General features: G+C 35.9%; 3 protein-coding genes and 1 long non-coding RNA gene across 7 annotated transcripts in view; 2 read left to right on the top strand and 2 right to left on the bottom strand.

Annotated features, from left to right (window-relative positions):
- The window catches only part of LOC114877502 (tubby-related protein 4), a 34,755-nt gene extending 27,291 nt beyond the window's left edge, over positions 1 to 7,464 (bottom strand). For both annotated transcript variants that reach the window (XM_046287130.1, XM_029190164.2), the window contains exon 1: positions 6,729 to 7,464. In XM_046287130.1, coding sequence (XP_046143086.1) covers positions 6,729 to 6,824 — 96 coding nt within the window. In that variant the 5' untranslated portion in view covers positions 6,825 to 7,464. The remainder of the gene's footprint in view (positions 1 to 6,728) is intronic.
- Positions 1 to 24,259, top strand: part of LOC114877508 — a 97,006-nt gene that overhangs the window by 19,364 nt on the left and 53,383 nt on the right. The window lies entirely within an intron of this gene.
- LOC114877506 (RWD domain-containing protein 1) lies at positions 8,648 to 9,886 on the top strand. Its single transcript, XM_029190170.2, has 4 exons — positions 8,648 to 8,828; positions 8,926 to 9,275; positions 9,342 to 9,528; positions 9,612 to 9,886. The coding sequence occupies exons 1-4, from the start codon at positions 8,759 to 8,761 to the stop codon at positions 9,725 to 9,727; spliced, it is 723 nt and encodes a 240-aa protein (XP_029046003.1). The 5' UTR covers positions 8,648 to 8,758; the 3' UTR covers positions 9,728 to 9,886.
- On the bottom strand, positions 10,000 to 24,155 carry LOC114877503 (NADP-dependent malic enzyme). 2 transcript variants are annotated; one of them, XR_003789587.2, is made up of 12 exons: positions 23,736 to 24,155; positions 17,217 to 17,385; positions 16,898 to 17,056; positions 16,545 to 16,726; positions 15,622 to 15,931; positions 15,235 to 15,417; positions 14,879 to 15,104; positions 14,672 to 14,814; positions 14,288 to 14,582; positions 14,023 to 14,167; positions 13,129 to 13,223; positions 10,000 to 11,055 (listed from the first exon to the last, which is right to left on the bottom strand). XR_003789587.2 is itself a non-coding variant. In XM_029190165.2 (11 exons), exons 1-11 carry the CDS (start codon positions 23,759 to 23,761, stop codon positions 11,049 to 11,051), a joined length of 1,845 nt encoding a protein of 614 aa, XP_029045998.1. In that variant the 5' UTR covers positions 23,762 to 24,154; the 3' UTR covers positions 10,000 to 11,048. The 2 variants fall into 2 exon arrangements, 1 of the variants encoding a protein (XP_029045998.1); XM_029190165.2 differs by lacking the exon at positions 13,129 to 13,223 and having other exon boundaries at positions 23,736 to 24,154.

Genomic DNA, 24,259 nt, shown 5'->3' with positions numbered 1-24,259 from the left:
TTATTTTTAATGTTGTTTTCTAATGGACGACAAAGGTTCATATGTAGATTCTTTTACTGATCAGAGATTAAAAAAAAAAGATTTGAAATTTATTATAATATGCAACATTTTAAATAAAAATTCATAATTTTATAGAATCCATGATTGCACGATAGCTGTGGTATACTCGTAAATAATTTGATGCTAAATATAATCCATTTCAATGGAAACTTGTACTGGAGAAGTAATCGAATGCTTGGGTATTCATTTTCTCGGGAAACTTAATACTTGTCGCGGGCTTTCTTCTCGTTAAAGTGTTCATCATCGCCGCAGCACAGCCAACAGGAAACGTATTACAGTTTTATTCCCGATAAAATTAACGAAGCAATCTTGCTCGATTCTATTGCTCTCATAATCCTGTTCATCATTTCATTTACGATCTATTCGTTAGTTATTAAATATTTTATGAACATGGTTGTTCATTCTGGCCAAGATAATTGATATTCCAAATTTTCGAGGTACAATTAATAAAATAAGATCTTCTTGTTTTTATATAATTCCTAAAAAGCAAAAATGTAATTCCGGTTCATACTTGAAAATAACGTTTAGTAATTGCAATTCTTAAGAATTACACAATATTGTTTTGCTCAGGTAACATTTATACAAGCTAAAATATTCACACTCTCAACAGCCTGGAGAAACAAGAACAAAACAGCAATTAAAAACAGTTCCATGAATAGGTAGTTCCACCTTCTCCCCAGAAAAATAAAAAAGCAATTCTCATTTAAACGTTATCCACATTCATTGTATCATTTAAATGCAAGAAAAAAGAAACATGAAAAGGAGAGAGACGAAATAATTACGGAAGGGTTAGCTTTTATCTCCCAAAAGAGAAGCAACTTGACAAAAGAAAAGTAGCCAACTGTTCCGCAATTTCTTTGCAATTCCCCGCTAACAATCTCGCCTTGTCGAGCGTGTAAAATCGCTCGCATAAGATTGTAACTATAAAACGGGAAGCGTTCCGCGCAGAGAGTAGCTACCTAGAGGAACAAAGAGCCGCGATGGCTTAACCCGGAGAACAATAGAGCCGTTTGTCTTGATGGATCCTCGAAAGGAATCGGATCGCCAAACTTTCGATAGCGTTAAGAACGACTCGATAGTTCTACCTTTCGTGTTCGGTTAAGTGCAAGAACGGGTAGAAGGTAGAAGGATTCGCGACTTTTTAGTTTTTCTTTCCGTCGACGAGCAAACGGGATGGATCAGATTTCTTATTTAAATGACATCCGGTTCTCCGGTGAATTTTCTCCTTCCATATACTTTCTTCATCCTCCGTTTCCTTTCGAGCTTTTCTCGCTGAAAATTCTTCGACCTTCCTAAGTATCGAAGTTAAATTATTCAACAGGCTGGAACGAGGAATCGACTTAACTCGAATCAATTGATTCGCGTGTTGAAAAGTATAATTCGCCAAGTGACGAAGTAACTGCGAAATTCAAAGGAAAGAAGATGATCGAATGATTTTCATTTGGAATCTATCGCTTCAATAATTTTTCGATTTTGTAATGGTAACAGGGGCAATCGAAAATTTGGGTAACTGCACAATTCTAAATGGGAGCAATAAGTATTAGAAATGATTGAAAAATTCCATAGAAACATTCGTTTCGTTCTTCTGTTAGCGGTGACACAGAAGCACATGGAAAACTACCGTTCAAGCAATGGTATTCGATTAAACCGCGAACAGTGCTCGCATCGAAGGTAAAACGGTCCTCGATAATGAGAGTATCGATTCAAGCGCAATCCACGACAAGTACGTGGAACTCGAGTATACATCATTCCATGTGGAAAGTCGCGTTCGTTCGTCCGTGCGATACCTAAACTCACCAGCTTAGATGTGTTTAAAACTCGTGGCCATATTTTGTCACGCTATTCGTGCCAGCCTAGTGCAGATTTCGGGACACAGATCCTATTAATCAGAGGAGTGAATAACGGGTTCACTGGTGAGTTAATAAAAGCTGTCTGGATAACGTTCGAAGGAATATCTATGGTGCTTACCGAGTCGCCATGAAATATTTTCGTAGAAAGAAAATATATTATTCGATGTTGCATAGGTTTAGTTGCAATTTAAAGTGTACAGTATCGAGCGATATAGGCGAGGTGGGTATTTTAAAAATTTTAATTTTGACGATATTACTATTAGAAGTGATTTAGAAATAAAAATAATATAATTTTTGTACAAGGTTTCCTGAGAAAGCCTATTATGCTCAATACTGTGCATGAAAGAAAGTTGAAAAATTGAAATTTCTTATAACAAAGAGTACTTCTGACATTTTCCTCTCGACAATAAGATTGCTGCAACTTAAGAGTGAGATTTTACTGAAAACCAAACCTTTGATCGTCTTTCCAATATCCTTCGGGTAGTAATATGTTTCCAAGAATTTTTGCCAAAGGTTAAAGTTTCGCGGAAAAGTCAGATTCAATTGCACGAGTAAAGTGAGAACCGCATCCTTGGAAAAGTTATCCGCAGAGGTATAAGATAGAAGTTGTAGAACGAAGTTGTAGATACAATATTTTAAGGTAATTAAATTACCTCCAGGAAATCGAACAGCATTTAATTTACCTAACGTTTTTATTAATAATTCTAATGGATCTTATTAATTCTCATAATTACTGATGCAATCTTTCTAATACCATTTTACACTTTCAAATTTTCAAATTCTCTGTAATTTGAAAATGCACTATTCTTCAAATTGTGTCTTTGAAACGACGAAGGTCTGAAGGTTCTATGAAAAAATTTCTCTTTCGAACAAAGGTGTGAACACCTAACTTCCGGTCTAATGAGGTGCATGGGTGCAGAATATTCGTACGGTCGTTGAATGAACAATCGAGGCAAGCTTTAAGTTAAACGCGTCCATGCTTAAGCAGGATTAACTCGATCGGCAAAGTTCGATGCGCCACGGGACGCAATCGATCAGAATTAATTACGCTTCCTGTGTTCCCCGATCGACGAATCCTCCCGCTGGTCGTTCCCTTTCCGTAGCTAATCGTTGATTAACGAGCCCCTGGAGCCGTTTTCGTGAGACGATCAGAAAGGATCGCGCCCGAATCCTGTCCCTCTATTACTGGAAAAATAATTGGGTTACGAACGGACGATAGAGTCGATTTGGACACTCGACAGACGGCCTTTCTACGGGATTCGATCGACGACCTGTCCACGTTTCCCGCGTTTAACTACTTCCTGACCTAGATCGACGTACATCGAACAAAATCGACCTTAAGGTTATTTTTGCCAGCTTTTAGACGCCTGTTTTGTGCTCGGTGTCTCGAAACACCGTTAAACAGAATACTCGAACGAGCATAAATTGATGGCATACATAGTCCCTTGTCTATGGGAAAAAGAATCGAGAAAAATGGTGGATCCGAGTGAATCATTTCGAAAGCAAGTAATCTCTCCTCTCCAGTTGAAGCGGGATAACCGTTTGACTGTCATTTCAAAGCGTTCTTGCGTTCGAAGCAACAAAGAGAAGGGGAGGAAAGACTGGTATTCGCGGGTCCTGAGGACATCTACTCGAGACACCGAGCACGAACTTCATCTTCAGCGTCGAATTGGCTGCACGCACGTACACCTCGTGTCACCCCTTCGAATTTCTGCTCGAGCTAAGCCGCCTCCAGCATCCAGCATCCGCTTCACCCTGACGGATTCCAATCTCTCCAACCCCCGTTTGATGTGGTCCCGAAATTCTCCCCGGTATTATTAACCCCTGAATCGCGGGACGACCAAGTCCCATTCGCCAACGACCGCTTTAACGCTCGTAAAATTGAAATAGGAACAGAGGAGGAGAAGCAGACAGTCGCTCGACTTCTTCTTCTTCTTGTTCGTTTTGAAATATTGCGTGCACGGTATTCGCCAGGGGTTTACGCCTCGAAGTAACGAAGCAACTTCAATAATTAATCCCCTGGCGACACTGGTGCTCGATGTCTTGGTGCGTTTCTCTTTTACCGTCGAGATTCCCTTTGCCGGCCGTAGTAAATGCATTAAAACCGAGAAGCTTCTTCCTCCGTGCCTTGGAAATTGATTTCTTACAGCCGTACGCTACCGGATAAAAATAGAAGAGTTTGCCTTGTTCAACGCAAGGTACGTTGTTTTATGAAGATCTTCTGTGGCTTGTTTCGTACGCGGTTTTATCATTTTAAACAGGTCGACGTAGAAAATAAGTTAAAGTTTCCTACTCTTAGCTTTCTTTTTAAAGTAATTGTAGAAATGAATCGTTTGCATGGGGCAAATGAATTGGGCCTTCCTCCGTGGTCCGCTGTCTGAGAGTTGAGTTATTTAGAAATGGGAGAATGCATAAGAATTTTAACTTTACATTCATTTTCCAATACTTTATAATTAAAATATTACATATCTTAAAAATAGCACAGGCCATAATTACGCAAACAGTAGAATGAAAGAGCGAAAGAAATTACTGCGTCGCGCTACATGTAGTTATTTCTACTGCGTTGACGTGTTGACCGTCACAGTGGAAATATCCATAAGTAGTAAGACACGCTACAGTTGCAATTACTCGTAATACAATCACTTTATTTTTCAATTTGAAGCTTCCTATTTCCTACCTATTAATGCCCCTACAAATTTTCTTTAACCTTTTCTTCATTTAATTATGCAATTTATTCGGGCACCCCTAGTAGTTATATTAAATCAGTAGTATGAGTCAATGATCATCGCGACATTTGGCGTCTTATCAAAACTTTGAAACATATTACAAATTATTAATTTTTATTTTTAACTATGTAGTATAGGTAAACGTCTCCAACAATAGAAAATATTTTATAATTACATAATAACCTACTTTATACAAGATACCTCTAATTAAAAAAATATTTTTCCAGCTGTTATAATTTTAGAAATAACTGAAGTGGTACATCGTGAAATGAGAAAGGTTGCACCTTTCTCCTGCTTATGCTCTTGAAAAGAAGGTAGTCGGATGCGTTGAGAAACTTTCCTAAGGAAACTCGTGCGAAAAATATAGCGCGTTGATAACGAACCGGCACGCGGCAATTTGCCTGTCTACACCAAACTGTATTGATTGCCGGATGAACGCATTCAAGTGTTAATTTCACGCCATGTTCGATGCCAGTCACGGCAAAATGACAGTTTAACCGGTTCGCAGGGAACATGGCAAATTGATTCAACGCTTACGCGATCTTCTTAGCTCCCGTTCAAACATTCTACTCGCTCGCGCGTTTTCACGAACCTCTTAACATTGACGATCGTACATTTTCATGGAATCTATGACTTTTACCATTTTATGTTTGCTCTTATACTTCGCAGAGAATTCTTAACGTGTTTGCTAGTAGTAGTTTTGTTGCTTTTAAATTTTTAAACATTGAAAAGAGAACATATTTGTTTTGTTATATCGTGCATTCAAATTATAATGTTGAATAAATTCCAACCTCACGAAAATCCGGGAAATAAACAATTTCCTCTCATTTATCAAACTTTATACCGTGTACAGTTCGGTGTGCCTGGTTTGAATGGAAAGTCGCATAAAAACAGCTTGCCAGGTGCCAAGTTTTCACAGAAAACATTTGAAGTGCGTATTTTGTTTATTCGGTTCTTTCTCTTTAACACTGCTGATTATTAACTTTTCGAGAAAAGATGTATAGTAAACTATGAAATTATTTTTTGGATCTTCGTAAAATTTTCATAGATTTTTTTTATGACTTTTTAAACCAATGTGTATACTTCTAATTGTACGATTAATGGAACTACATCATTTGAATAATTTTGGTAATTAATGATTTTTGAAAATAACTAAGTCTATCGGTTTTGGACGTGAGTGTATGTTACTGTATCGAACCAATAATCCCCGAACAAGGTGATAAGCTTACGTTAGCAGTAAATCAAGCTTGTTTCAGCTATTTTCATGAGAATTTTTAGATCCTCGTGTCTGTCGTCACTTATTTCAACAACGCGAAAGTGGGACGTTAAATAAGCTAAAAAGTGTCGTTTTTCATGGTTATATGTGTCATCGAAACCCTAGACACTACGGTTCTGCTGCATCGAATGTAACCAGAGAATTCGATACGTTTCTTGAATTCTCTGCGTTTATCTAACTAAAAAATTGTGTGTTCTCATATGAGAACAATGGCAATAGATCAAATAATTAGTATTTGTTTGGGATTTATACTGAATGAAGCTTTTGGAATAAAAAATTAATTATAAATTCCTTTTCAAAATTTTACAGTATTTCTTTAGACAGGTATTATATTTTCTATATAAGAAAATCTTAGACTTGCAAATAGCCACAGAAATTAATTTGCACAAAAATTTGATAATTTGTTTTAAATTTATTTCAAGTTCTATAAGTGTCAAATATCTATGAATGTTGACACATGTAATCAAGTATTTCTGAGCGATAGTGTATACACAGTGTTAACACTTTACTTACCGGAACGCTAATAACAGGCTTTCTGATGAAAAGCAATTACTAAAGCTTTGAAATAACAAAAGTTAGGTATGCTGTGTGTAATTAAAAGAAAACTGTAATTGAAAGGAAGGTCACTCATAATCTATAATTAAATTGTAAAGCAGTAGTGCTTATCCATTTCATGTTTTAAGTATTTTGCTAACCAGTTTAGATTTTCTCTCCTGGCAAAATGTCAATTAAAAAGTTTCATAGCGATGTTTATGATTAATATCTGCCTAATCAAGAGACCGCATCGACGGTCTGACAAAAGAATAAGTCACGTACCTCCGGCGACTCGTCCGGCACCTTGCCCATCCAGCTAAGCGACAGGATGTTGCAGTCGCACTTGGCATTGTTATTCTTCTCGAAGTGCAAATGCATGATCGCGTAACTGGATCCGCGTAGCCGTTGTAAGGTTCGTCAGGTCATCGAAGCCGGTACCGACCCAAGCAATCGTCACTCAGCTAAGAATCGACCACCACACGCGACCTTTTAATACCATTAGTCCGTTATATCGGTGTTCGTAGCGAAAAGGATCCACGATCGATATAATCGAATTCCGGCCTAAATCCTTCACGCGTCCTCGTGCAGACACGCGAGTAAACTCCGCCCGGAGCTTTTTATCATTGATTTGATCATCGCGCCCATTCGTACACCTGCGAGAATCGTGTATACGCGAATATTAGCCGCGGCTAGTTTTTCCTATAGTCCTTAGTAGTTTTGGACGGCGCTTTTTCAAGCAGCGAGTCAAGTTCGCCAGTGAACCTCTTCATAGAAAGACAGTCTCCGTAAGTGTTCAGAGTTGATCACGATGAAGCTTTCGCGTTGTTTCTTCGAGCAAAGTCATTTGTTTCGTATCGCGGTCGCCATTTTACCGCCTGCTACAAGTCCACCACCCTGTGGCCTCGCGACGATCCGGTGCGACGCGGCGGAAAGAACGAGCGAGCAAACTTTTCTGAGCTTTTTCGACGCGAGCTTACGTCCGACTGAAAGCTCAGCCGGAGCTGCCGCGCACGAGGCACCGCCGCGTTCTGCGAGCGTATTGATTGCGCTCCGCGCTTGCCTGCTTTCTTGGCCACCTGACGGACTCTGTCCGTGTTAAATCCGCTGCAAAAAAGCTTTTTCGCGCTACCAGCTTCGCGCACCGACCCTCCTGCTCGCCATACCTTCGCTCCTTGGCCCTTTACGCTTGCTTTTTGCAACTTTCGAATCAATGTCGAGAACCTTGTTGCTGATGTAATGGAATTAAAGCTGCAGGCTTCTTTCCGCTTTGCCCGCGTATTCTGTTGCTCTTAGATTTTCCTCTTCTTACCTGATGCAAGAGGTTCGCGTTGTTCGAAGCAATTAGCGTTTCTGACTGATTAAAAGAAAACAGGGCGGAGGGAATGTATGTTTGAAAATTATAAATTATAGTTTATCTTCTACGTGATTATGCAAATTATTATCTTAGTATGTTCGCTTTTTATGTGTGCATACCTTTAGTTATGTTACCTTCAAGTACATGAAAAGAATTTGTACAGAAATGATGATTGCATAATCAATTTTGTATCAGATATATACGTGCACAGGGCGTCCTACGCAACTGGGCTCTATAACTCTAAAATAGTTGAAAATAGAACAAAATGTCATTAAGAAAAATTGATTGGTGTTGAACGGAGCATCGTGTGATATATTTATCAGTACCGGAAGTGGAGGCGTTCCAAAGATTTCAAGGTCAACTTCATTTTTTCAAATGGAACTATATATTTTTCTAAACGTTATTTGTTGCACCATATTATTGTCCACAAAAAAGTATTAAGGCACTGGGGTCGATAATTAATCGGTTCAAAAGATATCTTAGGGAGAGACAGGGAGAGCCTCGAGGTCTCTCCCTAGGATATCTTTTGAACTAATGAATTTTTTACCTAAGTACCTTAATACAATTTGTAGAGAATTAAAATACGCTTCGATTGACACCAAGAAGAGTATAAAATTCAAAAAAAAATTTTTCAAATGAAATTGTGTAATTAACGTCTCCTCCTTGATATCATCGGTATACAAGTTCATTTTCGATACTTGTCCTCGAAACAGAATAAGTTTCACTCAAATATTACTTCAAATAATATAGTTTAAAATAATTTAATATTACCTCGTTTAAAACGAGACACCCAGTGTATATTGGTGTATATTCTATTCGGTACAACTCTTGTTTGCGGCACATCGCTCTTCGCCGTTGATGTTATTGTCGTACCATGATTTCTTGTGCTTTCTTATAATTATTCAGTTGTATACCTAACACAAGAATCTCTTAACGAATCGGTTTTATTCTAATCGTCATGGATTATAAAGACGAGCAACACAATGAGATTGAAGCATTGGAATCAATTTACTGTGGAGAATTGGAAAGTATGAAAGCCTTATCTTTTAACCTGCAAACTTGTTTTCATTATACATCCTTTGCAATTTTAAGTTTGAGATTCTTGAAAACTGAAGTTTCTTACAGTTTTAGCTACAGAACCGTTTTACACATTTGCCATCCCAATTAAAACTGAAGAGTATGAACCTGAGTCTGGGAATGGTATTAGTTGTCGCTTAGAATTCACTTACACTCCAAAGTATCCAGATGAACCTCTTCTTATATCCATAGAAGATCAAGAGAATTTTGAAGACGGTGATGATGAGAAATTAAAGGAACATTTAACAGAACAAATTAATGAAAACCTAGGAATGGTTATGGTATTTACCTTAGTTAGCGCTGCTCAAGAGTGGCTTAATGTACAATGGGATAAAATTAAATTGAATAGGGAAGAGAGTGCAGCAAAGAAACTTAAAGAACTAGAAGAAGCAGAAAGGGTACAATATACTTGATCTTGAGGAATCTGCAATGAAATGAGACTAATATCATTTATACCATTACAGAAAAAGTTTGAAGGAACAAGAGTTACCGTAGAAACATTTTTAAGCTGGAAAGAGAAATTTGATGAAGAAATGGGATATACGAAACGAAGGGAAATAGCCGAGCGGGAAGGAAAGAAATTAACAGGGAGGGAACTGTTTATGACTGATAAAACATTGGATCAGTCTGATCTTAAATTCTTAGATGATGGTATTGTTTTAGAATACCTAATTTATTTAATTTACAGCAAGGTATACACAGAAATGTAATATCATTGACTTTCTAATTCTTAGATTCCGTTAAGATAGATGAAAGTTTGTTTCAAAATATGGATGATCTAGATTTGGAGGGCGACGACGACGAGGATGATCCTGATTATGAACCAAACGTTTCTGACGCTAGTGCCTAAATAAATATACTTGCATATTCTGTGCAACTACTTTGCACAGTCAACTATGCTGTTTGCATTTTACATCACAATCGAAGTATGTTGATATTTGTTAATCAATTAAACGCATACAAGGGTGATGGATAAATATTTAATAAGAAAATTAATTTTTGTAAGCGTGTACATAGTTGGATCATTTTCATAAAATTTTGTTTAACAAACTGAAAAAACAAACGATAATTTTTTCCCGGACTAAGACTACATCGTATTGAAATAGAAATAAATAGGCGCACTAACGATCATAGTTTAACGTTTATTCATAGCCTTAGTATATAATGCCATAGTAACAAATCCTAATGAACGAACGATTAGTAATTTCCTTTTCTCGCTCTTATATTCGCGATAAAATCACGGTTTACTATGAATACATAGACAATTTAAATTTCTATTCGATTAGATGCTTCGTTACAGTTATAGTGAGGCAGTAACGGTATAATCAATATTGTTCATCAGTGTTTCTATTTCACGTAACATATAGGAACCTTCAGACAGAATTCTCGTTTTCATACATTTACTTAACGTAAAAGTGGCAATTACAATATGGTACAAAAAATACGGTTATTTCTTTTTTTTCTTCTGTTACAATTGTCGTCTTTCTGCTGTTCCTGATCGTAAGTGCTTATCGATACAGTTATGAAATCGGTGCGACAACTTGTACGGCCTTACATAGTAGATACTTAATTGGATAAAAAGACATCTCTTCCTGACAAAAAATATTTGAAATAATTCTTTGCGTAGTCCAACACGTTTAACTCGATGCTCATGGAAAATAATACTTGTGTTGATGCGTTAATACGAAACTTAAAATGTACAACTCGATGAATCTGTCGTCGATATCGATACACATGCGACATAATTACTAGAAGCAACTATTCACTAATTCATTGTTACAAGCGACTAAAGCGATATAGTTCACGTACCATCAATTATTAGTGTTGATCGTTCAGCTTAAAGCAACATACCAGTAATAAATAAAATAAATATCCGAGATACAGTCAACGAAATTCCGGCTAGAAAATTAGTGAATAGTCAGGAGACGTTAAGTTAATAATAAATTAAGTACAAAGTATCGATACGCAAAAGAAAGAAAAAAAAAAAATGAAAGATAAAGTTCGATGGAAAACGTTGAATTCCTCACATTTTCGCAATAATTTTCTTTTTCAAATGGATTATGAATTTGACCACTGTTCATGCCGTGCTTAGTCTCAAACCTGACAGAATTAACGTGAAACGACTATGAATACGTCAGAATAGTCGTCTCGTCATTAGACTCGCCAACACGTCATAATCTGTTGGGAGAAGAACACGATTAGTATAACATCACACTGCTAGCATTTTTTATTTTTTTTTATTTTTCGTTCAACCAAGCGACTATTCCCTTGTTTAATTCCAAGCATAATTATAAGAACATAGACTTGTTTGATGTTCAACATCAGAGCGAGTTTTAGTCGCTTGGATGAATTTGTTGCTATAATTTAAAGTCTAAAGATAAACAAATTCGACAGCAACGTTCTTACACACAGTATAGCCTGGCTTGGTTAGCCGGTATTTTGGCTAATTAATAATTAATTACATATACACACGACACGTAACAAACAAATGTTTATGCACGTATACACCATTTCTATAAGATTCCCCAGGAATTATTTATATTCTACAGCATGCGAGAAGACCCGAAAGCGTATATAGAAGTCGACAAAACTGATGGGAGAAACGAGAGAGTAATAGTAAAAATATTCAAATTTAATTTAGAGGTACATTTTCAGGAATTCAGCTTTGAAATTTTATCGATTATGTAGATACTTACCTTCGGTCTCTAATTAGCATTAGATAGACATCTATTTGTATCTATTTTTACAAATGAAGTTAATAATGCATCATTTATATTATTAGGAATTCATCTATTTACCCAATTAGAAATATTCATATTAGGTACTTGAAATTATGGATAATAGAAATAAGAAAATACATAAATTTATTTAAAATAGAAATGAAAATTTCAATTAATTTCTCATTTGCACCAAGAATTTTGTCGTATTCTATATATCATGACAAACCTAGAATGAGATATAAACATCGAATAGACACTTTATACATATAGAGAAAAATAGATCGTATTGTATTTGATTCATCGACGATAATCGAAAGTACGAAGATCATCGATTTAGGAACAAATACTTCATGATCCCATGGTATCTTTCAAACAAGATACTAAGTACAATTTACAATTTACGTTTAAAAATTGAATTCGAAAATAGTGTGTTCGATCTTTGAACCTTTACATCTTTTTTACCCGTAAACACGCGCGATTCTATTGAGCAAACGCAAGATAAATTAAAGATGGTACCGATTGTCACTTCCGTAGGTCACAAAAAACGATTTATCTTGTTTGTTGCATTTTTTATTACAATTCTTAACTGACAGTTGGTTAACCCGACCTAATATTAAGAAAAAAATCTGTTTATAAGTTTAAAGAAAAATTCATTGGCAGTAGCCTGTACGAATATAAAAGCAAACATGATAGCGCTAAAGCGTGCACCGCATTCACCTTTGGATCGATTTGGTAGTGGAAGGATTGTTTTTCAGGGAGGAATTTCGGACTTCTGTTCGGTTCTTTTAGAGATCAGCTTTAGAGTAAATTTCGGATCACCTTAAACATAGAAGGGAAATTTCTTTCTAATTATTTGTAGAAAACAATTATGTTATGGAAAATTCTAAATGAATGAAAGAACGAAATTTGTCCATTTACATGGGGTACTATTTTCTTGTTTTATATATATATATATATATATATATTCGTGAAATTGTTCTATTTATTTTTCCACGATCGCAAAATATCACCGTAGTACAAACGCTTGGTTTTCATTCAATCGTCACGTGTATGCGTGTCAATAAAATCATAAATGTATTTTATACAAAGAGACAATTTGAATCCCTTCGTTTCGCTCTTTCTACAACACAATTGGTATTATCGAAACAACAATTCCATAAAACTTTCTTTAAATACTTTCAATGGTTAATACTTATCACGATCTTGAACGATAAAAACTAGCATTTTCCTAATACTGCATACAGGATGAAGGAGGACATTAAAATACTGCAATGTTAGCTTACTGCGACATTCGATACTGTAACAATAGCACTATGTCTCATCGTTATCATTTTTATACTTTTCTTTGTTTTAGTGCTTTAACGCTTCGTGCAAGTTACATCGTTAAAAGCACTGGCAATTAAGGGTAACAATTTCCTTACAGTTAAAAAGAAACTGTACGTTTTGCAACTGCACCGATGTTTCTTTTTTTTATAGTTTCAATTCAGGACACAGCGATATATTTTTTTCTATATATTTTTTTTTTATTTACTTTATCGATAATGTTAATAATGATAGCCTCTGTATATCCAGCTGGATAAAATCCGCTACAGACCTTTTAAATCGTGGCGGATTTCTACAGTGTCTCTGAAAAAAATTAATTAAGCTTCAGCGGCCTGCACCGAAGTCAGACGGTGACGAGCAACCAGTTGCTGATCAAAGTATACCATTGCTAATAAATACTTAAGCTAACCATCATTTGCAACAAGCAGTTAACGAGTGATTTCAATCTGCGAAGAAAAAAAGTTAAGGTGGTTGTGCTTTGAAAATAATTTATCATGAAATTGATTGAAAATTTTTGAAAAACTTTGTTCATAAAAATGTAATCTAAGTTTTGAATTTCACTTTCGCAATACAATCACCTAAATATACGTATTTTACAAAAATGATTATTTTTTCGCAGAAAAAAATCACTGATGCAAACTATCGGCTTTAGTGTACTCAACATTTATGATTAATTGCATTGCAACTACCAAAAAGAAAGGAAAAAATAATTCCACCACTGTCCCCGATTTTTATCAAACGACTACTGGTTTTCATAATATTCATTAATCAAGCAGAAAATAATGATAGATATTATTGCAATAGAATTGCAAGAATAATGTTAAAAAGCTGCGTGCATGTTAGTGTCATTAGAATCAGAATTATTCTGTTGGTGTACCTGAAAATTGACTAATTTTCGATTCATTATCTTTCTTATCTATTATTCTAAACACATTCCACTCGCTACCGTTATGTCCTATCAATCTACGTGTATCACTTCTACGATTCTATAAATTAATACTAATAATTATTCTACCTAATGTGCTTTCGTGATTAACTGGTTAACCCTTTACGGGTCGTATAAAATTGTAGTCTCTTTTTTGTTTTGAAAATGAATACTTACTTCTCCGGCAAAATACGTGGCTTGGCATAATCTCCGGGCCAGTCGTAAAGATTTGGCAGTGGGCTGTCATAGTTGGCATCGTACATTTTACTCTTAATAAACTGCAATTTGTCTTTTGGCTCTGGATATTCGCTGGCTAATCCAACTGAAGAATGGAGCAATATTTAGAAAATGGTATCATTATTTTTCACGTTGAGAAGTAGAGAACCGAGAATGACTCTTTCCTATTTCGTTTAGAAATTAGATTTGAAATTTGTCAACTTACTTTTCGCATACGCGTAGTTAGCAATTCGAATAGCAATGTCGATGGAACATTCACGAATGGTACCTAAAGGTGGATAAAGACTACCCATCTCAAGATCTTCATCTTTCACATGATTAGCAACAGTTTCAGCCGAGATAAGGAAAAGATCCTCGGTAATATGATGACACCCAGTTGCGATTACACCTAATGCAATTCCAGGAAATATGTACGCGTTGTTTCCTTGTCCGGGTTTATAGATTTTTCCATTGTGCTTGACCTCTCCAAACGGAGATCCTGATGAGAAAATGCATTTTCCCTAGAAATTTGCAGAAATTGATTAGCAATCCATTGATCAGTGATTTTTTAGGACACTTCACACAGATTCATTATTTATTATCCTCGTACATTAGTGTGATCGTAAGCTTGCTGCGCCGTGCATTCTGCTTTGCTAGTCGGATTGCTCAACGCAAAAATTAATGGCCTTTCATTGTTCTTCGCCATTTCTTTTAATACTTCAGGAGTGAATGCTCCCGCGGCCGCCGATGCGCCTGTTTCGATATTTCTACTTTAGACAAAAATCGATGAATAACGAGAAATAAAATGGTTACGCACCAATCAATACCGTCGGCTTTACTTCCTTCACGACCTCTAGTAAAGACTTCATCACTTTATGCTCTTTCGCGTACCAGATCTTATGACCCTCCAGATTACCCTCGGGTCGATTTTTAACCAATAATCCATCGATGTCCATCATCCAAATACTATCACGAGCCCCCTGTTCCGTGCACCCGTCTGCTTCCATTGCTTTCACGCAAAGGTCAGCTATTCCAATGGCAGCCTGTTGAAATATAAAATAAGGTGAACAGAGCTATAATTATAAAGGTACAATTTACAATTTATGAGAGATAAAATCATATTCGATTCATTTTGCTCGCTGTAAAATAAAAGAGGTAAAAAATATCGCTTACCTCACCAGCACCCAAGAAGACAAACTTATTGTCGGACATTTTTTTCTTCGTGACTCTCTTGGAAGCTAAAATTCCGGCGACCGCAACAGCCGCGGTACCTTGTATGTCATCGTTAAACGTGCAATACTTGTCCCGGTATTTGTCCAGAAAACGGAAGGCATTGTGGTTACCAAAGTCTTCGAACTACAGGAATTGGCATAGGTGTCAAGAGTCTATTCTATAGGAATAATATTGTTTAACCCTTTTGACCCGACACATTGGTGTAAATTTGATATGAACTTTGATTTATTATTACAAAATTTCAATATTGAGAAATAATAAATTGGCCGTGTGGAAGATCGGGTCAGATGGGTTAGGAAAAATAATAAGCCTCTTTTGTAAGCGTACTTGAATGAGAACATTTTGACCATATTTCTTCACGCAAGCTGCCATAAATTCATCGATCAATTCATCGTATTCGGCGCCCTGACTCCTGGGCTTGTTCAGACCGATATAATGAGGATCATCTCGAAGCTGTTCGTTATTAGTGCCCACGTCGATGGTGATTGGTAGGCATTGATGCGGTTTAATACCAGCCAAAGCTGTATAAAGAGCCAATTTCCCTACGGGAATTCCCATTCCGCAAGCACCCAGATCGCCGAGACCTAGAATCCTCTCTCCATCTGTTACGCAAATCGCGCGAACCGCTTGCTCGGGCCTAATATCAAGAACAACATTCAATTTTGTAAGTCATCTTCGACGTATGTTGATACGTTTGAAAGCTTTTTAATTCAATTTCAGAGATTCGATAAGTTATCTGCGATTGGAGCGTGTTAATTTCGACTGTTATCAGGCAACTCTTATGAACGTTTGTACAGGGTGGAAAAAAAATCACGATTGGGTTTAAACAACTAACGAATGTTTGATTTATCATTTATTTTTTATTGCTTTATTTGCAAGATTTATCAAAGGCTCTTGGTAAATGGGAGACATTCACAAAGAAACAGTTTTTCAACACTTTTGTGATTTTCAACCCATCCTGTACTCTTACTCGTATCCACAGGATTAAAATGCTTACTGTTTTGCGAACAAGCTACTTATGCATGCAGAAAGTTGAGTACAGTTTATCTTTAGTATTCTATCATTGCACGTTCATCGTTGAATTCTGAACACACGATAAGGTGAGGATACACGTGTCAGCAAATGTGTTCCACTTAGTACGAACGATCAGAATTCATGATTTTATTAACCCCTTGTTTGCGGGTAAATTTACCCATTTAAAATTATAGTTGTTGTAAAGATCATTTCATTTAAATTCTTTTAATACGAACCAGTTGTTTAAGATTTCATAGATGTGTCCTTTATCATATATGGTGATGAATAGTCCACGAGGTCTACGATAAATAACACCAAACTTTTGACAGGCTAATCCAACAGTAGGTGTATAAACGATAGGCATCATTTGTTCGATGTTCTCGCTCAACAGACGGAAAAATAATCTTTCGTTTCTTTCCTGTGGCAAATAAATATTTCATGAAATGTATAAATCCGCTAGCTTGGATTTTTAAATTTAGTTTAAAAAAATATATAAATAGGGTCTCGGTTTTTTTATTTGTATGCCTAAGATCTGAGAAATTCCAGACACGGTTCTGTCCACATGCTATTTACATTCTTTTCAATTTACCTGCAATTCCACTAGATAGAGATATCGATTTAAATCCTCGGTATATTTCATTACTGAAGCCTTGCACAGAGCCAGCTGTTCTTCCTGAGTTTTAAATCTCGGGGGCTGCAGACCGTGTATACCCAAGGATATTCTTTCTTCCAGAGTAAATGCTAAACCCTGTATTAAAATAAACATTTCATTTTCTATAAATAAATCATTTAACAAGATCAATCATTTAGAAGATGATTCGATAGTTTTGTATACAGGACCTGGAAGGATTTATAGACAGATTTTTATTGTAACATTCAAAGATTAAAGAGTTTCAATTATTACATACCTTGTTAAGTCGAGGATCCCTCAGATGACCGATACCTTTCACCATATTGATAGGTATCACATCTCCGGATACCTCGTGAATGTCCCGCTGTTGAACATCCTTTGCTGCAGGATGCGTGGGTGGCAGTAATCGTGCCCATAATCCTGCACAATTCCTGCTGCTGGACGATCTAGTATGTCGTTACGAATATTTGTCATCATTTTGTCTATCCATTTTGATTTATTAGCATTAGACTGCAGATGTTTACGCAGATGCACATTTTTATAGAAAATAGCTACTCAAAGTGGCCACTGAATATAATTTTATTTTGTCTTCAATGAATTTCAAATAGTGATCTATACTATAATGTACAATTTTTATCGATAAAATTATACAAAGAATTAGTTGCATATTTTATTATAGTTATTTTGTAAATTTCAATACTACCTATTAAATTCTCTAATTCCATCGTATCGATAAATCTATCAAAACTGATGATCGATAGAGCTGCGAATCACTTGATAATGATACGATATAGTACGATCTGAGATAGTAAAATAGAGTATATTTTGTATTTATTTTTAACTCAGCGTCTTAACAATATAAAATTCTTAAGGTTTTAAGCTCTATTGCTTGATATCGAAAAAACATCAAAAGAGAAATTATTGATATGTTATCGATTAATCCAACACAATTATTAAATGATTGTACATTTGACATATTTTGACATGCTTTGATTGCATAAACATCAGCAGTCTAATTATCATAAATCATATTTGTAAATGGAAAATTGCCTTGCTTTGCTGCACGCAAATGGTATTAATTTGAATTTGAATTTCAAGTGATTAACCACTGGGATTACGGAGAAATTTTATTTACCTGCAATCATAATTTATTGAGACTGATTTTTCGATATATACGTCTCAGTCTGTATATACAGCTATATAAAGAATAAAAATTCAATTTTATTTATACATTTCCTGTATATGAGACCGATAAAAAAAATAATCCACTTATGTTCCTTTTCTTCGAATTTACACAATAAAACTTCTTATCTTTTGATTTATAAGTATACTTCTCTAACATGCAAGGACGGTAATCTTTTAATACACAGCTGTCTGGTATAAAACTCAAAAGCAGTTTAATTAATAACTTTTTAATCTAGAGTTGAGCAATAATGTCTCATAAACAAAAATGCATAAAAGTAAGACAGAATTGCAATAAAAATACAAGGTTAGATTAGTATCATAGTAAAGAGTTAAAAAAGAAAGGGGTAGAGCTTTTAATTTTTGTCTCTTTTAATTGTAAATAATGAACAGTATTATATAAAAAATAACATCTATATTTTTTATCACTATGGATTAATGAAATAATGAGAGTTTAAATTTGGTCCCCAGAACTAATAGTGTATTTTCAAAAGTGCATATGAATGCACTTCGTATAAAAGGGTTAAACACGAAGTGCATAGTAAACAGAAGACTTCCCCGTATAATAAGTACCTATCTGAAAAAAGGTGCATGTCAATAAAAATGTCATTTCACTCTAATTTATTAACTCATTATACTGGGAACACTGGTCACGTTCTGGTTTTTAACCAAATTGCATTTAACGCTTAAAAACGTTAGTTTATGGACCCTTGGCAGCGACGTTTGCCAATTAGTGCATTCAACCGAATGACTCATTTTAATTTCGTTTAACGAAATGACACGCGTGAGAACAGGTCAGTATCGTGTCGTTGAAATACCGATTAACGTCATCCGTGATACCGACTCATCGTTTATAATTCATCCGTGCGAATCTCTTCGCGATCCTTTTCCGCGTCGAACACTTGTGATTAAAGACACGCCGTTTTTACATACGCCAATGAAATCGACCGAACGTGGACGAATTAAGTTGCCAAAATATTTTCGATGGCCTAGACTAGGAGTAGTAAATCAACAAGTAGCGATGCTGGCAGCCTCTTTGGCTTGATGCTTCTTTTGAGCGATCGTAAATCGTTTCTTTGACTCGACGATTGATGAAATTGCGATTACTCTATTGAGCCACTTCGATACCGATACAGGTATAGGTATAGTATTTTCGTACACCTGTTAAGATAATAATTAAATGGAAGTTGGTAACATGCAAAGCAAGTTATGCACATCAAAGCATTAGGACACTGAAAATACCACAGGGTGGAGAGTGTATCGATCGAAGATGAGCTGAAGGTATTGCACCTAAAGGTCGAATAGCACGTCGATAACGCGATACCTTGTTATTTGATAATATGTTCAGTATCGTGGGTTATACAAGGTGTTCAATAACTACGTTTGCAATGTTGAACCACTTATAATAATTTAATACTCCAACCTTTTGAATATTGATTTATTTTGGAGAATTTTTCCAAATAAATAAAATCTAACTCTTTTCTAATGTTCTAATACAGTTACGTTGAAAAATAAATGAAAAGATTTCATATAAAAACGCATTTATTTTCATAAAATAAGTAGATTACATTAGGTACATATGATTTCCTTTCATCGAACAACCTTTCATCGCTCGTAAATTATTAATTCAGTTATGAAAGCTATTATAGTCTGTCCATAGTTTGTTGTAAATCATAGGTTGAAACACGATTCTTTTTAAACTGCATCTTTTCTTTGAATGATGATTTCTTAAAAGAATGAGAACAAAATATAATGTATTTATCACAAAGTACATGAGTCCATTAAGATTTCTCGATTAGCCGTGAGTCAGAGATAATAACTGAACATCCTGTAACAGATGCCTATCGGTTTGATCTGGTTACAACTAAACCACGGAACGAAACGCGTTATTACAATTGATCTCGCTTCGTGAACTAAAATCTAAGTTATAGCATGAAGGAAAAGAGTTAAAAAAATTTTATTATAGATAAATTTCGTGTCGCGTGCATAACGAGGAAAGAATGCATATTACCAAGCCATATTCTAAATGCAATAATGATATTGTACTTCTGAAAGGAGAACGGGGTAATCTATTATTGTTTCGGTGGCATGCAGCCAAATTTAAATAAACAACTCTGAAAAATGTGCTATTCCAAATCACTTAGTTTTGAAAAAAAATTTGTATTATTTTCTAACTATTAACATTTGTGCAAATTAAAATATAATCAAGTCTTTCTGTTTATCTTAATGTCATTAAACAGTTTTCATAAAAATTACAATCGTAACTTAGTTATTTTCATAAAAATAAAATGAATGATAATTTTTGTTCAAATTCAAGTTAGCTAATTTTATGAAATTTTTGTTCCGATCAAAATGGAGCTACTTTCTTTCTTATGCATGGGACCAGCGTCGCCCTCTATCACACGGTAGTCTTGGTTATTACGGTTTCCTCATCACCAATTGAACTACGTGACAGTAATGACGTTATATACACTTTCCAAACGGAAGCAAATGGAATTTGTAAGTTTCAATAAAAAAAGAACTAATTTTTAACCCTTAACTGCTATAATAAAATGAAAACACGTTAACTCTATAGCGGCGTAAGTCACGAAAGGGTTTAAAATAATAGTAACTTCTTTATTTAAAAAATTTTAATATTTTTCTATTCAAAATAATAAAATATAATTCATGGAGATTCGTTTGAAGTATGGAAAATTATGTCTCGTAAGTGATCGCCATTTTTCAGCCTCACAAAGTTGAGTTCTTGAAGAAGATCATTGATGATGTTCAAAATAAAATTCTATAATTTTGGTTCGTTGCAAAATCGTGTAATCTTCCACAATAAATCTTCAAGATGAGCTTTAAAAACTCTGAAAAGAAAAACAAAGAAAAAATTAAATTTAAAGAAGATATTAATTTTTCAAACTCTTTCGTGATTTTCGCGTTACTCTGAAGAAAGAAATTTAAAACGCGTCGTCCTAATTATAGATTCTCAAAATTCACATCTTACTTTAGAATACTTTTGTGAGTGACTGTATGTTTGCTGTACAATTGTTAATATACAATAGCAGCCAAAAGTTTGAAACCGCCAATTGATAAAAATGAAATTCTTCAAATATAATGAAAAATGTCTGAAAATAATCTAATTTTCATTAGAAAATTTCAGATCTTGTCTTTCTAAAATACTTTATGTATTGGAGTAATAGGAGTGTCCGAAGACAAATCATTTTAAACTTTTCCTATGATTTATTCTTTTCTTCTAAAAATAACAAGCAGCAAAATGTTTATTTATATTGAGCTTGTTTTGAAAGGAGACTTTACAATACTCCTGTCCCTCGTCCTGAACCATAAAAACTATACTTCAATATGTATGCATTATGTAAGTTAGTCGATTTAACGTATTACGTAAAGTACCAATATAACTTCCTTGGTATGAAGTGACACAAGCTATGACGTACATATATCATAATTTCCAAAGATTTCCATTGACGAATGCTAACACAGAAAAGGAAAATCGTTCCTTAGAATTAGCGTAAGAACGTTCATTATGCTACTGTCTTCAAATGCAACCACAGAGTCAAATATTCTAAAATGAATTTCAAATTTCACATAAGTAATATTAAAAAATTATTTTTGAAATAAATTCTCAACCCTAATTTGAATAAACCATTCAGTGATTTTGTTTATTACTATTTGTTTATTACTTTATATTTATAAATATCTTTAAAGCTTACACCAGTCTATTTAAAGTGCTCCCAATCTCTTGTAACCCTGAATTATTTAAAGGTCGCCACCTCGAATGTACAACACACTTTTTCTAGAAATCCAACGATAATAGAGAAAAAGCCAAAGAATGCTGTTCCACTGATGGAACTTGAAATTGCTCTGGGACTAGTTAAAAAATACCATAGTGATTGTGGTTGTGTTTAACACGGACAATTCTGTCGGTTCTCGTTCTTTACAATATCCGTTACCGTTTAGCATCTCTTTTACACTATGTACACTCATGCACTCTACGGTTGCATGATTGCATACAGGGTTTCTCAAAACTTTGGAGCAGCCTTTGCTTCATGTATTCATCATAAAATACATTTTTTGGTACACATATGCTGTAATTTTAATGGAAATATTGCGATTTGTTTTTAAAAATTTTTGCATTGTAAAAGAATTTATTCAATTTATGATCCAAATTCGGTTTTGAAGAGGGAACATTCCTTTGGACGCCGGACCATGGAGAGGTCCCACAATTTCAATTCAATTTTCTAAATTTTACACTTAACTTTAGATTAATATTCTTGCACGTGTTTTGTTCAGGGGTTAGGTAATATATTATAATATGCTCCAAACTTTTGAGCGCCACTGTCCATTGCGTATGGTAAATCATGCATCAAAAAGATTCGAATCAGATTGCATGCTCAGAGAACTAATAATTGCCGAATGTATAAGCAAAAATGTATTTGCTAAGTTATGTAAACTGTACGCTATTGCTATCATAATAACGGTATCCTCAACTGTTTTGGAACGAAGGTAAATAGAACGAAAACGGTATCTCTTTCGCTCTGTCTACATTGGTACCTCTGAATTAGAATATAAAAAAATTACTTTCATTTTTTAATATGAAATTTTTTTTAAATATAGGAGATAAATTAGAACGTCAGTAGATATATGATATTTGAGATCGTTCAACCCAACGTTTGATCAATGAACCGAATATTATCTTAATTTCAAGAATTCCCGGAAAACGTTTGGCACAGACAGCCCGCAAAAATAGAACACCAGCAGTGCATGTGTTGAGAACAGTGGGATATAGTTGGTGAAATATAGATTCCAGAATATACAGTGGACCAACGATATATTGGCACACTTTAATTTCATTTCTTGCAATAATTTTATTCAAATAGCTATATTACACTATTAAATGCAATAATAATATTTGAATTTTGAATAAGGGCGTGGTAGTATTTTTCTGATTCACTGTATGTACATTGTAACATAGCTTCGCGAGGGACGATCGATGAAAAACCTCGTTAGAGCGACAGATGTGCCAAAGGGCTCGCGAATAACGAAAAAACGTTTGAAGGCAGGTCAAAAAGGGTGGAAAGTTCCATCAAGGGCGGACCCCTTTTATCCGGGAATTTTTCGACAGGCGTTGATTCATCCGTGAGTCGACGTGCCCCGAGACAGGTACAGGACAAAACGTGACGAAACAGGACGAGAAATGGAGGAGATGAAACGGTACGGTTCTGACGTTGTTTTCTCGGTACCGGGTAGAAATTGGAGGTTCTCGTAGCCGGTGAGAAGACAGGTTGGGAAAAGGAGATTTTCGAATGAATCTGGACGCGAAGACGATACGATTCCGTTTGGCACTGTCCCACAGAGAGCACGGTAACGTGGCCTCGTATCGATCGGCTGATTCCCAGCACGTTCCTATTTTCAGCACTGCATTGCGGCAGAAGCTAGCTTACAACGGCCCTTCTCGCGTATTCCCACTGGCTTTTTCCGCTCCTCTCCGCGGTCTGAATTGGCGCGCACGTGCGTGCCACGATCGTGCACCGGTGCAGCAAAGACAGGCGATACCTTTAATCGTGTATACTCGAGCCGACGGTTTCGGTGGAAAAATAATTCAGGTACTCACAATATAGATCTCTGCAGGACGAACATCTCGCTGCTCGCGTGCTCACAGCTGATCACCTCCCACCCGACAGGAACAACGCGCGACTGCGCGTTTTCGGCTAATTCGTACCTGAGCACCAATGCCGAATCGTTTGCCCGCGCTCACCGCCGCCGCGCCGCTCTGTCTACTACTCTCGCACACCTTCTCTCTTTTCCCTTTCGGCCTCAAGTTCGTCCATGCACCCGGTCACGCATACGCACCGATGCGCTTCTACACGATGCAACTCATATCGGTGTGTAATGCACGTCGATCTCTTCCTTGCCAACCAACCTCTCGCTACGCTCCCGTATATAGAGAGACGCGAACCGTCTCACCGATCGAGTGTGAGTGAATGAATACGTCGGGACGCTGTGGCTGGACGAGCCCGCCGCGAGAATAGCCGAACACTTCCGACCGACGTCCTATATATGTGATCGTTTCCTTGATAGCAGCGTATCGGAACGAAGCGTCGCGGTGCGGGGCGTCCGGCATGACCTAACCACTCT

Source organism: Osmia bicornis, chromosome 9, assembly GCF_907164935.1.
Source record: "Osmia bicornis bicornis chromosome 9, iOsmBic2.1, whole genome shotgun sequence".
NCBI lineage: Eukaryota > Metazoa > Arthropoda > Insecta > Hymenoptera > Megachilidae > Osmia > Osmia bicornis.
Note: the sequence above shows the minus strand (reverse complement) of the source record. Positions and strands in the feature narration are given on the sequence as shown.